Below are 16,554 nucleotides of genomic sequence, written 5' to 3' on the forward strand. Positions count from 1 at the left end.
TGTAGACCAGGCTGGTCTCGAACTCACAGAGATCCGCCTGCCTCTGCCTCCCGAGTGCTGGGATTAAAGGCGTGCGCCACCACCGGCCGGCAAAAGATAAAATTTTAAAAAGGAGTAAGCTTGCCCTACAGTTTCTAATCAGTAAGTCTATGTACACACTTTTAATCCCAGCCCTCGGGAGCAGAGGCAGGTGGATCTCTGTATGTTCGAGGTAGCATGGTGATACGAGCCTGCAATTCTCTCACGTGCAGTGGAGGTCAGAGCCTTAGGAGTTTAAGGCTGGCTTCAGCTGCATAGCAAGCCTGGCTATGTGAGATGCTGTCTCAACTTCCAGGCACACACTCTAAGGACACTCACCCAAGGTGTGAACTAGGATTTGAGCTCTCTCTTTAATTGCCTTGCTTTCATATTCAAACGACAACTTGTTCTTATGAGAAAGGGATCAAATTCCTATATTGCTACTGGGGAAGAGAGAATGCAGAGGTTTTGCTCTATCAGGGGCAGACAGTGCAGAACTGTTTATGCCTGGGATTGAGGAGGTTGGTCTTAAGAAGTTTCGTTTTTTACTGTTTTCTGAAGCTCAAGGGCAAAAGTGAACCTGGAGTCCCGTGTAAAGATGTAGGCAAAGAGAAGCACATGAAAACGTTATAATAAATTTATATACTTGACTTCCAGTATTGAAATTGTATATGTACTTGTTTTTCAGTACATTGAAGAGAGCCCTCGACGTCTTTAAGCAGCGTAAGTTAATTTTTAAAAAATGTGTTTTATTTTATGTGTCTGGGTGTTTAGCCTGCATATATATGTGTGTGGTACCATGTGTGTGCCTGATGCCCACAGAAGCCAGAAGAGGACATCAGATCCTCTTGAACTGGAGTTACAGTGGCTGTCAATACCACGTGGATGCTGGGAATCGAATATGGGTTCTCTGGAAGAGTAGCCAGTCCTCTTATTGCTCAGCCATCACTCCAACCCCTAGTGCAAAACTGTGTTTCTTATGTTGCTAAGCTCTGTGTCTTTCTTCTGAGGCATGCTCTGTTTTCAGCAGTAGTTTAGCATTGGGTGGAAAGATTTAGCACAACTGTAAGGTGAGAAGTGGCTCCGCAGAGCAGACTTGAGCTAGACACCTCACATCTACCTGCCGCTTGGGTAGTTGTGGTTAGCACAGACTCCTGGGCCCTTCTGAGTTTCTGACTCAGGGAGTTAGGAGTAGGGCCTGAGATTCTGTGTGTTCTTGAGTTCCAAATGTCCTGCTTTGTTTTTAACTCAGAGATACCATTCCGTGAGTGCTGGTCTGTACCTCACCTGACTCTTGTATGTTTGTGTGTGACTTTTCTCTCCCCAGGGACACTTCCACAGGACCTCAGTCGCTAGGGCAATGCTGGAACTGTCTTGCCATGTCTCCCAGATTTCCAGATGTTTTTGTCATTTTTATGTGGAAGAAATCTGTATTTTTTAGTGTGTGCATTCATGTGTGTAAGAGTAGATGAGTGTAGAGGTCAGAGCACAACTTTGGGTGCTTTTAGCCTTGTCGAAGCAGACTCCTGTTTTTACTAACATATTCCAGGCTAGCTGACTGGCAAGCCTCTGGGAATTTCTCCACTCAGTGCCTCCTGTCTCACTGGGAGTTCTAGATCTCAGATGTGCGGCACACCTATGACCTTTTTCATGGTCCTAGGAATCTGACTTAAGTTGTCAGACTTGCTCAGCCAGTGGTTATAGCCAATGGCCTCAGCTCTACAAGACATTTTTGATTACGACAGTCTTCAGAGAACTTATCACCTGGTCATTCTTTCCTCCTATTGTCGTTTGGCATGTGGGCCACCCACCACTCCCCTAGACCTGCTCTCTCAATGGGTATCAGCAATCTTTCTCCAGTCCAGAGTGTGCTGGGCCTCATGGACTTTTCTCTCCCACTTTGGCATGTCCATTAGTGTTGTCCTTATTTGGTTGTGAATCTGACTGGGAATTATATCATCAGATTTTTATTAGTTAGTTACAGTAATGTGTTCACAACCAGGATCTGGGAGGTCTGGGTTGAGACGGGTCGTGTTGCTCTTCAGGGAGTCCTGCCCAGCTCAGTGTCCCCCAGGGTTTCTGCTTCTGGGGCTTTCTGTCTTTCCTCATAGAGGATTTCCAGGTGAAAGGTGTCAAAAGGCACAGTGTGTATGACTTATACTTGAAGTGTTTTGTGTTTGGCTGAGCGCTCTCCCATCAGAACCTCTGTTATCTGTTTCCTCTTCTGTCACACAAAAGTGTGACTGTGTCATAACACAGGAGATTTCTGGCCCATTCATCACTTGAGAGGATTTCCCAACCCCCACCCCTTAGCAACTAAGCAATCTCGTCTGCAGCGGAGACTAGCCAGTGTCCTCTAGTCCAGTTCAACTGGAAGTGATCAGATCCTGCGGCCTGAAGGCTCAGTTCCCACCTTAGATTCCTGCCCCAAGGCTCCTAGACCTGCTAGACCTGTGCCCACCAACGGTCTGAGGGTCAGGTTCCCACAACCCCCATCTGGTTCAATTCATTTACCCCAGTAGCTCCAAGAATTCAGGGAAAGAATTATCCTTCCTGGTTTATAATAAAGGGCTTTTCAAAGGCAATGGGTTAAGGCGAGGGGGCGGAAGAGGGGCGTGAGGAGTTTTTAAGTCCTCTCTGAGCACACTCTCTAGGAATGGACTCAGCAGGCTTCAGCCACACCATTCTGTTGGTATGAGCAACACCCAATAATCTTCACACGCTTGGCTATTAGGAAGCTCCCACAGCCCTGTCTGTTTTGATTTTTACGGAGCCTTCATTGGATAGGCTCGTTAACAGACTGAGTGAGAAAGCCAGCCGGGCTCTTCAGAGTCTTCCAGGTCTCTGGAGGATTAGGTCTACCTGCAGGGCATGGCGTGGGGCCCCTTCGGAGGGAACTGGGTCCTGTGAGCTACTGCCAGACAAGACAAAGAATTTCTTTACGGCCCACTAAAGGCAGAGGTGGATTGGTTTCACAATATTCCTTGGACAGGGGTCACAAAAGCAGTAAGATGAAGCCAAACTGTATATGCTATACACCATAGGTGTAAAAGTCACATAAATAAATACTTCTTTCACCCTCTCCATAGACAATGCCCTCTTTTCTCTTCAATTGATGCGTCTGCCTCAAAAGTGCTGGGATTAAAAGTGTACACAAACCACACCCAGCCTAATTTGAGCAAAATGCTTTTTCTTTCCTTCTTTCCTTTCTGTTATAAAGAAAAATAACCTTCAGAGGCTAAAAGGTTGCATGAGTGTTTGATATATGTTTAGGCTCATGAGAGACCTCAGAGATAGATACCACCCAGAGACCATGAAAAGGGCTAGAAAATCAAATTTGATGATTCCTTTTTATTTTTTATGTGCATTGGTGTTTTGCTTGCTCAGCTGATTTCTCCACTTTTAAGATCAGGATCTCCTGACTGGGGAATGGTGCTGCCCACGGTAGGTTGGATCTTCCCGCATCAATTAACTTAAGACAACCACCTGCAGACACACCCACGGGCCAACCCTCATTGAAATATCTTTCCAGGTGATTCTAGGTTGTGCCAAGTTGTGCAAGTTAAAACTGGCATCCATCTCAGGACGTAAGGTTATTGACTGGTAACCTTGGCTGCACCCTCCTTGCGCTCCACCCCCCAGTCCTGGGCATATATTTGGTTTTAGTAACAGTGGCTAGAGACTAAGCTAAAGATTTAGCTTTGAACTGGGTGGTGGTGGCAGAGGCAGGCAGATCTCTAAGTTTAAAGAGAGCCTGGTCTATAGAGCCCAGAATAGCCAGGACTACGCAGAGAAACCATGTCTCAAAAAAAAAAAAAAAGAAAATAAAAAAGACAACATTGGTCTTGATCAGGCATAACAAGGACCTCAATGAGTGTTGTTGGCCATGAGGATTATTCTTAATTTTCTTTCTTGCTCCAGATTTGTATGTATAGTTTTGAATCATTGTGTGTATTTGAATTTAGACACATGTGGGTCTTGACTTTATTTGCAATTTTCTTTACAGAGGTAGACAATGTAGCCCAGTGTCACATCCAGCTTGCGCAGACTCTAAGAGAAGAGGCCAAGAGGATGGAAGAATTCAGGGAAAAGCAAAAGCTACAGCGGAAAAAGGTTAGTTTGGAGTATGTGTTACCATATCTCCTTTCTTCTGCAGAAAATCTCAGGCATTTCTGTTGCTGAATTGCTCAACCTGCTGGCCATAGTGGCATACACTTTCAATCCCAGCATTTGGGAGGCAGAGGCAGGAGGATCTCTGTGAGTTGGAGGCCAGCCTGGTCTACAGTGTGAGTTCCCAGACAGTCAGAGCTCATGGTATGACCCTGTCTCAAATGACAGCAGAGCAGCAGCAGCAGCAGCAGCAGCAGCAGCAGCAACAACAACAACAACAAAACCCTGCACAGCTTGGTTTCCACCCCCAATACAATCATAACCTTTATCTGCCCCAAGAAATTACATATTGGAGATTCCATGTAGAGACTCAATATTAGAGCATATGCCCCGCACTCCAGGTCACTTTTCCTTTAAAGAAATTGCAGGAATGCTGGAGAAATAGTTCAGTTAATAAAATGCTTCCCATACAAGCATGAGGCTGTGATTTTATACACCCAGAACCTGGGCAAAATTCTTGCAGGATTCAGTGGTTCTGTTTGCGTGTATCTTCTTTTCAGATCTGCTGCCCCTGTCAAGACTGTGGCTGGAGACCTCTTTACTCCCATCAGTGGCATCAAGCACAGCCTAGCTAGTGAGCATCCACACATCCATCACAGTCCTCCTCTGCAAGGCAGCAGGGACTGAAGAACTGGGGTGGGAGGCAGACTCACACTTCCCTTGAAGTTCATAACGGAATGGAATAATCCTACTTTATAACTAGAAAAACTGGCCCTCGAAATTCAAGTTGTTTCATCTTCAAAGCAGCTCTGGAAGGGTCCGATTTTATTTAAAGATGTATTAATTTTCATTTTATGTGCATGCATGTTTGTCTGCATGCATGCGTGTGCACCACATGTGTGCCTGGTGCTTGTGGAGCCAGAAGAGGGTATCCATCCCTGGGAACTGGAGTTACAGACAATTGTGAGCCATCATGTGGGTGCTGGGAACTGAACCCAGGACTTCTGAAAGAGCAACCAGTGCTGTTAACTGCTGAGCCATCTCTCCAACACCCACAAGACTCTTTTCCATTGATGGGATTTATTCTACATATATTAAAGGTGATGGGAGCGAATAAGTTATTATGATAAGCCGGACGGTGGTGGCGCATGCCTTTAATTCCAGCACTTGGGAGGCAGAGGCAGGCGAATCTCTGTGAGTTTAAGACCAGTCTGGTCTACAGAATGAGTTCTCTAAAAAAAAAAAAAAAAGAAAAAGAAAAAAGAAAAGTGTGTGTCTCCGTTTCTCACATTTGCCATCATTTCATGAACTGCTTTTCCCTTTATTAGAGACACAGTCTCGCGAAGCCCAGGCTGGCCTCCAGCTCACCATATAGCTGAGTCTCTGGCCTCTACCGGCTGAGTACCAGGACTGTGGACATGTGCTGCTACACCTGGCTTAAGAGCTACTCCTTGCACCCCGCCGCCTCTTCCTATTTCTCGGCCGGTGCTTGTGCAGTGTCTCTGAGTGTGGAAGGACAGACACAGACGGTTAAGGAACGCTGCCTCAGACACTTCCACGTGTTCTCTCAAGCTTGTCTATCACACTTGAGGCTGCAGCTGAACCAAAGCCTTTTTCCAGGCAGAGTTATTGTGGGTGTTGTGCTCGTTAGAGAACAGATTCTTTTGTTTGACATTACCCAGTCTGCCATTTCTTTAAGGAAACACAGATGGATATATTCTTTGAGACAGGGTCTCCCTGTGGCGTTCTGTATATCTATATAGTTCTCTGTATCTCTAGCCTGGTCTCTAACTCACGGAGATCCTTCATCTCTGCCTCCCAGGTGCTGGGATTAAAGGTGTGTACCACTGTGCCTGGCACCAGGTTTTTTAAAAAGTTACCTTTTATTCATCTACCTTTTAAAATAATTTTTATGTACATTGGTGTTTTGCCTACACATATCTGTGTGAGGGCATCAGGTTCCTGGAACTGGAGTTACAGACAGGTGCGAGTGCCATGTGGAGTCCGGGACTTGAATACTCGTCCTCTAGGAGATCAGCCAGTGCTCTTAGTCACTAACCCATCTCTCTAGCCCCTTACTTAACTATTTTTAATTGAAATAAATTACATCACCCCCTCTTTTCTCCCTCCTACTTCTCTTAGATACCTGCCTCAGATTCCTGCTATGCCCTCTCCTACAAAGAATTATTTTTGTTTTTACTGGTGTGTGTTTGTGTATGTTTGTGTGGTGTTTCTGGAGTTACAGAAGTTTGTGAGCCACTAACATGGGTGCTGGGAGCCAAATTTGGGTTCCCTTAACTGATGAGTTATCTCTCCAGCTCTGAAATGATAATTTTTTTTTTGTCTCTCCTCTCCTCTCCTTTCCCCACCCCCTCTTGAGACAGGCTGTCTCTCTCTGGCCCTGGCTGTCCTGGAACTCACAGAGATCCACCTGCTTCTGTTTTCTGAGTGCTGGGATTAAAGGTGTGCACCACCACACCTAACAGAAAGGACAGCAAAAGAACTGGGAGGTTGGAAAGATGGCTCAGTAGTTAGTTGAATGTGTGCAGCCCTTGTAGAGGATCTGGGTTCAGTTCTCAGTACCATGTTAGATGGCTGAACCATCTGTAACTCAGTTCCAAGGGTATACGTTCCTTCTGGCCACCATGGGCACTGGATTCACATGCCCAGGTCACACACAGACATGCACAGGCATACAATTTTTAAAACACGTAAAGCTGAGTGTGGTGGCATTCATCTTTAACATCCCGGAGGACCAAATCTGGTTTATACAAAGAGTTCCAGGTCAGTGGGGATTACTTAGCATGGCCTTGTACCAAAAGCAAGAAAAGAGTCATGAAAAAGATAGGGAGATATTGTGTCTCAGGTGGAACAGTTTAACAAAATAAAGAGAGCCATAATACCATAGTTAACTGAGCTGTTCGTGTTGACCTCACTTAAAAAGGGTCATTTCCTCACCCTAGGTGCTCTTGGCCGCCCTGACCCTTGTGCTGAGTGCCCGGACTCAGTTTCTTTCTCAGCAGAAGCTGCTTTCAAAACATTGAAAAGTCAGAAGTTTATTTAGAAAATTGTAGTTAAGTGTTTCACAACAGACTCTGGGGTGACTTTGGGTACCCCTCCCTTTCTTTTCTTTTTAAAGAACTTGTTTTGGGAAAAAGAATGTTTCAGTGCTAACTTCCCCTTTTAAAGCTGTCACACTGCTTGCTCTGACCTTCCCCTTCTTGGAAATCGAGCTGTTTCTACTCATCAAAAGAACCAGTCGGTTGCTTGCTTTTCTTTCTTCTCTTTCCTTTTCTCTTATGCAACTGGTTGAATTCAGGATCTTGGGTTTTCTGTGCAAGTACAGTATTGAGCTATGTCTCTACATGTAATTTACTGTTTTATTTTTAAATCCTTTGCATCATCAATAATAAAACACATTCACATTCGATTTGGTCGGAGCAGAAAACTTAAATGCTAAAAGAGCATCTCCTCCGAAAACACCTGCAAGAGAATTTGGGCTCACTGATGTCACCATGAGTGAGCATAGACACAAGAAGAATTAGGCCGAGGCTACTTAGCAGATAGAGGTGGACCCGGCATGCCACGACTAACTCCCTGAGTGGGTTTGAGCAATGCATGTCACCCAGGTTCCTGAAATTACCCATGTCTGCGTAGAGTCAATGGCTGTTTTTTAGGGTCTTGACAACTTTCAAATACTGGTGTCCCTGTGAAGGCAGAGGGGGATTGATCGGAAGTAAGGAATTAGTGTAAATCACTCAGCACCCAAGAAGGGGGTCTGATTCTATGTAGAACTTGGAGATAAGGAGATATGTTGGACTATCAATTATAAACCAGTAGCAACCACCAACTGGATGGTTGGATGTGTAGCAAAGTGTATATTTGGACTAACAGGACCATGGCAAAGCCAGCACTGTGAATTGATCAGCTCAAGTAGCCCAGGAAAATGAGCCGTGATTACTAAAGAGGTAAAACTAGCTCTTGCTAGTCAGTTCCATGGACTTCAGCTCCCCGGCGGCTGCGGCCAGTATCTGTCATGTGTCTTTCCATGTGGGGCTGGTGTTGGAGCCCTGTCACTGTTCCTGCGTTGTCTTTTTCATTACTAGACGAGTAGCTACTTCCTGCTATTTCTGCTTTAGAGAAGGCTGGGAGGTAAGTTCTGGGTTCTCTGAAGCTCCCCGGAGGGAGTTTCATTTATTCCATTTGAAGTGAGAGCACCTTAAGTATTTCATCCAAATATCCTGAAAATCCATCCATGCTTGTCTGTTATGGTAATCTATAAAAACCTAAATTTATATGTATCCAATAAGAGCTGCATTTGAAATTCATTTTCAGTAATAAATAATAGGCTCCTTGGTGCCAATGTCAGCTTTCTTCTTTGCTGACAGTCTCATTGCTTTGCTGCTGCGGTGTAGACACCATGAACTAAGCGACTTATAGAAGAAAAAGTTGGTTGAGATCTATGACTTCATGGCAGGGAGTATGGTAGCAGGCAGACAGACATGGCAATGGACCGGTAGCTGAATGCTTAGTGTTGAGACAATAGCCAGGAGGCAGCCAGAAAGCTAGCTCGGAATGGTGTGGGCTCAAAGCCCACTCCCAATGACACACCTCCTCCAAACAAGGCCACACACACTAATCCTTCCCAAACACTTCCACCAGCTAGAGACCAAGCATTCTGCTATATGAGCCTCCGGGAGCCATCCTCATCGAAGCCACCAACACTGACTTTTGTTTCTTTGGGCTCATCAGGAAAATGGAGATGTAGTATTTACACAGAAACACTACTGTGATCATGGAGTGGCTTCGCATAAAAGTGCTAGATAATTGGGGACCAGAAGAACCGTGTCTGAGAGGCTGGCTAACAAAAGTAGCACCGTCGCAACTACAGTGAAGAAATTGTACTCAAGCGAACTCCATGGAGTTTACCTTGCTGGCTAGATGAGGCTAGGTCATAGAACAATTTCTGTTAGCACTGCTACAGACACTTCCTTCTTCCCCTGGCAACTAGTCATAAAGCGCATGTCATTGAGGAGCCACAGAAGTGGAGGTTGAACTCCTAATTTGCCTGTGCTGACAAAGCTTCCAGAATAAAGATGCTCTTAAAATACAAATGGTATTTTAACAAGAATTTAAAACTTCTTCTGGAAACCAAAGTCCTTTGATTCTAGATTCCCTGAAGAAAGCACTCCATGGTGATCAGCGAGACTCTGGTGATGTTTTGAGGGTTCAGGACTCGGGGTGTGAGTGCCCAGGCTAAATAAGATGCAGTGTCTTTAACCGCCTGTGACTTCTTGAGCAAGAAGTTTAGTCTCTGCTCTGTACTGTCTTCATTTGTGATGAGGGGACAATAGATAGCACATCTGGCTTCTGAGTGACATGAAAACTAAACTGGATAACCCACTTTGAACGCTGAGCCCTCAAGACGAGCTGCTGTTAGCAGTAACTTACAGTTTTTATGGACAGTGTTTTGTATTCTCTTCACAGACAGAAACTATAATGGATGCTCTCCACAAACAGAAGATCACATACTACAAGAAGACCATGGATGTGAGTTACACTGGCTGCTGCTGTTTTTATAACAGTGACATTATCAAACATTCTGTTCATGGACATCCTCCTACTCAACTGATGTTTCTGTGATGTCATTTATTGATCTTCTGTTAAGGAAAACACTTGACTTTCCTTCCTATTAAGGCTTTGAGGATAGGAGAGTGTTGGTACAATGCTGCTTCATTTCTGACGAGCTGGTGTAGAACTCTGTCCTCTGGGCGTGGTGAGCTATTGCCTTCTAAGTCAGTATCATGGCTACCAACATCCCTAGTAAGACTGGACCCAGTAACATTCTCTCTTGCAGGAGAGAGAGGTTCTCAGGGCAGGATAAGGGGTTTCACAAGGCCATACTGTCAGCAAGGACTTGGGTAGATCATAGCTCTGGAAGGGGCAAACATTTCTTCTGCGGTATAACTACCCATAGGTTGTCCATACTTCTGTAGGTGACCTTCACCCTTGTTCCTATAATTATCCACAGTCAAAGTCATTGGTCCACCAAGGTGGACTTGAGTGGAATCATCTCTTTGGTCTGTTGCTACCTGATGGGGTTGAGTAGATGTTTGCTCATCTCTGCTGGGATAGTTAACATGACAGCTGGAAAAATAAAAACCAGTCCACTTATATTTTAGGATGTGATGCAAAGCATATGACACACAAATATACACACATACAAATGCACACAGATACACAGGCACATACGCATATGTTCACACAGATACACACACCTACATACACACACACACTATTTATCTTGTTTTTGAACTTTCTACCTAATAGCAGTTCTGAACCTTGTTTGTTGCTCATTTTACTGAATGACCTTTTGTGTTTTAAGATACCTGGGAATTATAAAAGATCCCTTTCTTTTAAGTTTTAAGATACCTTGGAATTATAAAAGCTTCCTTTCCTTTAAGTGCTTTAGTAACAATGCGTGGCAAGCCAGGGACAAGTTGTTACAGCTCCCTTCCTAGCTTTCCATGAGTCCCTTAGTGTGCGCTACAACAAAATCTTTTAGAAGTCACACCGCTACATATGTAGTGTTATGACTGTGAAGTGGTGTTGAAAGTATCGCTGTGTGGATGGCACATGTGGTCTGCTCGGCTGCTTGCACTATTTCTTGCTGGAAACTACATCAAAGCATTTGGTCTTTAGCGTTTGCATACTTTGTGCCAAATGGCAGTTATTATTTCCTTGGGCAGGCGCCCCACTCTGAGTAGTCTGGAAAAGGAGTGAAACTGGGGACTCCTCAGAGAGCAGTGAAGGGCACCTTCCCTCCGAGAGCCTAATCTGTCGATTCCAGCACCAGCGAGAGCTTGTGCTGGGCCTGAACCTGGCCTGGAGGGCTGTGTTGGCTGATTTCCACACTGGGTATCTTGCTCACCCATCTCCACCTTCTGTTTGTAATGAAGGCCAAGAAGACTTACGAGCAGAAGTGCCGGGACAAGGATGAGGCGGAGCAGGCTGTCCAGCGCAATGCCAATGCGGCCAACCCGAAGCAACAAGAGAAGGTACCTGAAGACTCAGAGATGCGGTCTTGTTGGTTTAAACCAACTAGGGCTTAGGCATGATGTGCAGGTTGTCTTAGTACTCAGAAGGTTGAGGAAGGAAGTCATGAGGGTTTAATATCAGACTGGACTATGTAGTGAAACCCCTCTCAAAAAATTAAAAATAAAGATTACAAAACAACTTAAATTATTATTTTTTAAAAATAGATTTGTATCCCAAGTCTCTGGCAATAACTTCCTTGGTGTCTAATCTTCAGAATGAAAAAAAAAAAAACACTTGAACATTTTCGAGGTTGGGGACAGCACCAGAGAAGCACATCACTGGAGCACAGTGGGTGGAATAAGAGGCTTGGCACTCTTTTTAAATGTATTCAAAACTCAGCTCCTGTATTCTTTGCTGACAGAATGCTTCTTGTGGGGTGGACTGAAATAATAATATGAATAAATTAAATAATACATTTAGTAATATTCCTGGAGCAGTGGCTCAGCAGTTAATAGCGCTGACTGCTCTTCCAGGTGACCTAAGTCCGATTCCCAGAACCCACATGGCAGCTCACCACCATCTCTAACTCCATTCCCAGAGTGTACAGTGCCCTCTTCTGGTCTCTACAGGTGCCAGGCACAGATTGGTACACACAATACATGCATACAAGACACTCATACACACACACAAAACATAAAATAAAATAAAGTAATAACATATAATCCAAATATAATATTATCCACAGCTCGAGGCAGGGAGATGTGTCTATAGGAAGACACAGGGTGGTTGTTTTCAGATGCCAAGAAGATGAAAGATTTACTTCTAAGTGGGACGTATATAGGACTTACCTCTCCATTGCTATTGCTTTTGCATGTGTTAGGCTGTGGACCCCTGAATCAGCTTCTCTTAATCTCTTTCTGGTTTTGGTCCTTGCAGCTTTTTGTGAAACTGGCAACTTCAAAGACCGCAGTAGAGGATTCAGGTGAGGGGAGGGTTGGTTGCGGCTGTTTTCATTGTTATGAACATGTAGGATTAACGGACCTCAGAAGGAACAGCTACAATCTAGCATACCTGTCTAGTTTCTAAATCAACTCCCCGTCCATTGTAGATAAAACCTACATGCAGCACATCAACACGCTGGAGAAGGTCCGAGAAGACTGGCAGAGCGAGCACATTAAGGCCTGCGAGGTAGGTCCCGGGGACTCTGGAAGCAGCGTGGGACAGATCACACCTTCCCCGAAAACCTGAGACTCGGCTTTCATGTTAGCCTCTCCTGTTTCATTCAGTCACTGAACGCGAGGGCGAGTTAGAAATTGAGGACTTAAGTGGAGAATGGAAGGGATTGGAGTAATTTCCTCTAATCCTCATGTTTTTGGCCCCTCCCCCACTCTGACCTCACCGTCCAGCTCCCTCCAAAGCGTTAGTCTAATATTTGGTTAGCGCGGGCATGACAGGGCTGCATCAGTTAGTGGCGGACTGAGCGCTGTAGTTCCTCCAAGAGTCATGCCTGTACCTGCTAGGTTCAAAGGGGAATACGCAGGACTCCATAATTTTCTAGAGAAAACTTAAAAGACACAAGAAAGTTCCTCAGCTTTCTGGCACCAGTTGCTAACAGTGTCCCAGGACCAGCAGAACCAGTATTATCCGAGGACTGGGTAGAAATGTGGACTGTCAGTCAGGAACTGTAGGGTGGCAGCTCGAAGGCAGTCTCTGTGAATTCAAGGGTTACAATGGCCAATTCACAGCTCTCCTTAAGTGGGAAGCAGCTGCTCCCTGCCCTGCCAAGGTCTTATGATGATCAGCGGGCCTGCCTGTACCCTTCGACACAGTTTCCCCACCTCTTGGGCGTGGACATACTCTCTCTTTGTCCCTGTGTCTGTCTCCTCCAGCACGCGGTGCATGCGTGCATCGCGCGTGCTGGGAATCAAGCCTAGAACTGCATGCTTGTATATGCTCTACCACTGAGATATGTTCTTAGCCCCAGCCATGTTTTTTGAAGTTGTCTGCAAGTCCCAAGTTCCAGCCTGTCCCAGCCTAAACTTTACTCTCTACGCCTGCTTTCTCCTCTCTCACGGTAGTGGGGATGCCCTTGGTGTGAGGTCCAGGGCTTTGTGATTTCTCTTACCTTTGTGAGGTGCCGATGATCAAACCTGGAGCCTTATGCATGCTAGGCAAGCACCAGTCCACTGAGCCATACCCCAGACCAACTTCAGTGTTTTTTTTTTTAATCTCATTTATTTGATCTTATTTGATGAAATGAACCTCGTTTGACTTATCTCTACAATTTGATACTGTGGGGCTTTATGCTCACACTAAGCACTTTCTTCTGCTTTACTCTTTAAACTCCACCCATCAATGTAGGTTAATAGTGTTCACGTCATAGCCAGTCTAAACGGATGCCCCTTCTTTGCGTATGCGTGTACATGTAACTGTTTTCCTGTAGGTGTTTGAGGCTCAAGAATGTGAGCGTATCAACTTCTTCCGGAATGCGTTGTGGTTACATCTGAATCAGCTGTCACAGCAGTGTGTCACTGATGATGAAGTAAGTGAGAAGCAGTCACAGAAGACCGTGCTCTGTGTGTGAGAGCCACCATCGATGCCTGTTAGTTCACCTTCTCCCCACTTCCTGCTTCCATTTGGGGTACAGAGTGATAAAGATGTGAGCATTGCTGTCGTCTTCCTGACTCCTCGTCCATTTTACCATCGTGACTCTTTGAGAAACTGCGAGTTAGGGATGGATAGCAGATAAGGAAACCTAAACACCAGAGATGTCACAGATCAATGTGAGTCCCAGAGACAGCTCCAGGGTAGAATGCCATCACTTCCTGTACCAAGTATTAGCAGACTGACTCATGGCAGGCTGATGGTCACCCCAGGGTGAGGATTTGCTTCTGTCTCTCATGGTGCTTATCCAGAATTAACTTGTAAACAGCAAAGGTAACTGGGTCCCCAGATATCAAAGACACTGGATGCGGTTATCACAACCTTTGCTAAGTAATAGCCCCACTCTCTCTCAGATGGGACATGACTTTATTTTTTATTTATTTATTTATTTTTGGTTTTTCGAGACAGGGTTTCTCTGTGGCTTTGGAGCCTGTCCTGGAACTAGCTCTTGTAGACCAGGCTGGTCTCGAACTCACAGAGATCCGCCTGCCTCTGCCTCCCGAGTGCTGGGATTAAAGGCGTGCGCCACCACCGCCCAGCTGGGACATGACTTTAGAATGATCAGATGTCCAGGAAACCCATAGAATCGAATGGAAAGACTTATCCTCAGGTTAAGTAGTTGTGATTGCGTTTGTGGGTGGCCCTGAGACTTAGTCATGGGACTTGGTATATAGTTTCTTTATTCCATCAATACTTAAAAAAAATAATCAGGGCTTTGGTCTGGCCAGAAAAGAATATTTCCTTGCATTTTAATTTTTTTCATCTAAAAAAGGCAATATTCCAGATGTACTAGAAAGGTGCCCTGTGTGAGTCTTGTGCAGGTGGACGCTATAAAATAATTTTACACTAGCTCAGAACTGAGTACAATCAAGGGTTCTTTATTTAGGGGTAGACATAGATTATAGTCCTCTGCACAAACGGGGAACAGGAGCCAAATCCAGCAGCAGAGAGAGCAAGCACAGGCTTTGTGTTGGCATTTATAGTATAAGAGGCCACACCCAAGTGGGCTGGTATTTTAAAGGCTACTGGCTGAAGGAGTTCCCACAGCACCCTTGGACTTGGGAATGTCTCCTACTTTCAAAACAAAGTTGCAAAAGAGTTGGCTGCTCATGAACGTTCCTTTCCTATAGAGCGGTGCCTTAATTCTCATCAGTAAACTTCTGCATAATGCTTTATCTTGTGTTGATCAGATGTATGAACAAGTCCGTAAGAGTTTGGAACTGTGCAGCATTGAAAAGGATATTCAATATTTTGTGAACCAGCGTAAAACTGGACATACCCCGCCAGGTGAGCTGGGTGGCATGGGGGCGCAGCTAAGCAACGGTATCAGTCTTTCTTGTCCTGGGTTACAGAGGATGTAAGATGCTATATTAGTCAGCTTCGGCTGCTGTAACAAATAACTGATGTAAACTGACCAATAAGAGAAAAGTTTACTTTTTAATTTTATTTTAATTGATTGATTTTATTGAATGATACATTTTTCTCTGCTCTCCTCCCTTCTTCCCCCCTCCTCTTCTGTTCTCTCCATGGGTCACAATTTACTCAGGAGATCTTGTCTTTTTCTACTTTCCATATAGATTAGATCCATGTATCTCTCTCTTAGGGTCCTCATTGTTGTCTAGGTTCTCTGGGGTAGTGATTTTTAGGCTGGTTTTCTTTGCTTTATGTCTAAAAGCCACTTATGAGTGAGTCCATGTGATAATTGTCTGAGAAAGGTTAATTTTTAGCTCTAGTTTTTCAAAGCTTTAGTCCAGTTGATGCCATTGCTCTTGAGGCTTAGCGAGGCCACACACTATGGTAGAGAACAGCCCAGTGGGCTGCTCATCTTACAGCCAAGATGTGACAGAGGAGCAGACCAGGCCATGCCTGCAGTGACCTGACCTGGTTTGTTCCTACTGGGTTATATTTCTTAAAGGTTCTATTCCTTCTGTTAGTGCTAAGCTGGGGACAAAGTCTCTAACACACAGGCTTTTGGAGATTGTTCTAGGTCTCCCTACTTTTTGTTTATTTATTTATTTATTTATTTATTTTGAGGCAGGGTCTCATATTCTAGGCTAATCTTAAACTTGCTGTTCAACTGCAGATGACATTGAACTCCAGATCTTTTTGCCTCCACCCTCTGAGAACCAAGGCTGTGACAGGCATGTGCACTCAGTGTCTTTTAGCACTGGGTGACGAAGCCAGGGCTTTTTGTAGGCTTGGCAAGTGTTCTACCCCAACCTTTACCTGTTTCTGATGTCACATGTCTTAAAAATTGCAGCACCCATCATGTATGAGAATTTCTACTCTTCTCAGCGGAATGCAGCCCCACAAGGAAAGACTACAGGGCCCAATGTAGCAAGGTAATAACCAACTGCTTCTCGTGTGAAGAAAATATCTTAATAAATTTTTATATTATTAATATAATGAATTATATTAAGACATTACCTTTTATTTTTAATTGACCAAAATTGATGTAATTTACCTAGTAAGGTAACTTAGTTTTTTGAAATAGCACTTTTAGAACAAATATTATATAGCTTTTATTAGCTGTGGTTTTCAGGGTCTTATAGCATACTTGAGTATGACTGTTATTACTTGTTTATAAATTCTATGCCTTTCTATGGCTGATAGGAAACAGGAATAAGCCCACTATGCCCTCCTTTGAGTAGGACATGATCTACTAGTTTTTATAGGGCCTATGGGTTAAGAAAGATCTCTCTCTCTCTCTCTCTCTCTCTCTCT

At 44.5% G+C, this 16,554-nt stretch overlaps 1 protein-coding gene across 1 annotated transcript in view; it reads left to right on the forward strand.

Annotated features, from left to right (window-relative positions):
- Pstpip2 (proline-serine-threonine phosphatase interacting protein 2) overlaps window positions 1-16,554 on the forward strand; it is a 66,141-nt gene that overhangs the window by 44,280 nt on the left and 5,307 nt on the right. The window contains exons 4-12 of the mRNA XM_005356412.3: window positions 707-741; window positions 4,025-4,131; window positions 9,616-9,678; window positions 11,088-11,186; window positions 12,103-12,148; window positions 12,275-12,354; window positions 13,610-13,708; window positions 15,021-15,117; window positions 16,091-16,172. Of these exons, the coding sequence (XP_005356469.1) occupies window positions 707-741; window positions 4,025-4,131; window positions 9,616-9,678; window positions 11,088-11,186; window positions 12,103-12,148; window positions 12,275-12,354; window positions 13,610-13,708; window positions 15,021-15,117; window positions 16,091-16,172 (708 nt within the window). The remainder of the gene's footprint in view (window positions 1-706; window positions 742-4,024; window positions 4,132-9,615; window positions 9,679-11,087; window positions 11,187-12,102; window positions 12,149-12,274; window positions 12,355-13,609; window positions 13,709-15,020; window positions 15,118-16,090; window positions 16,173-16,554) is intronic.

This window comes from Microtus ochrogaster, chromosome 18, assembly GCF_000317375.1.
Source record: "Microtus ochrogaster isolate Prairie Vole_2 chromosome 18, MicOch1.0, whole genome shotgun sequence".
Lineage (NCBI taxonomy): Eukaryota > Metazoa > Chordata > Mammalia > Rodentia > Cricetidae > Microtus > Microtus ochrogaster.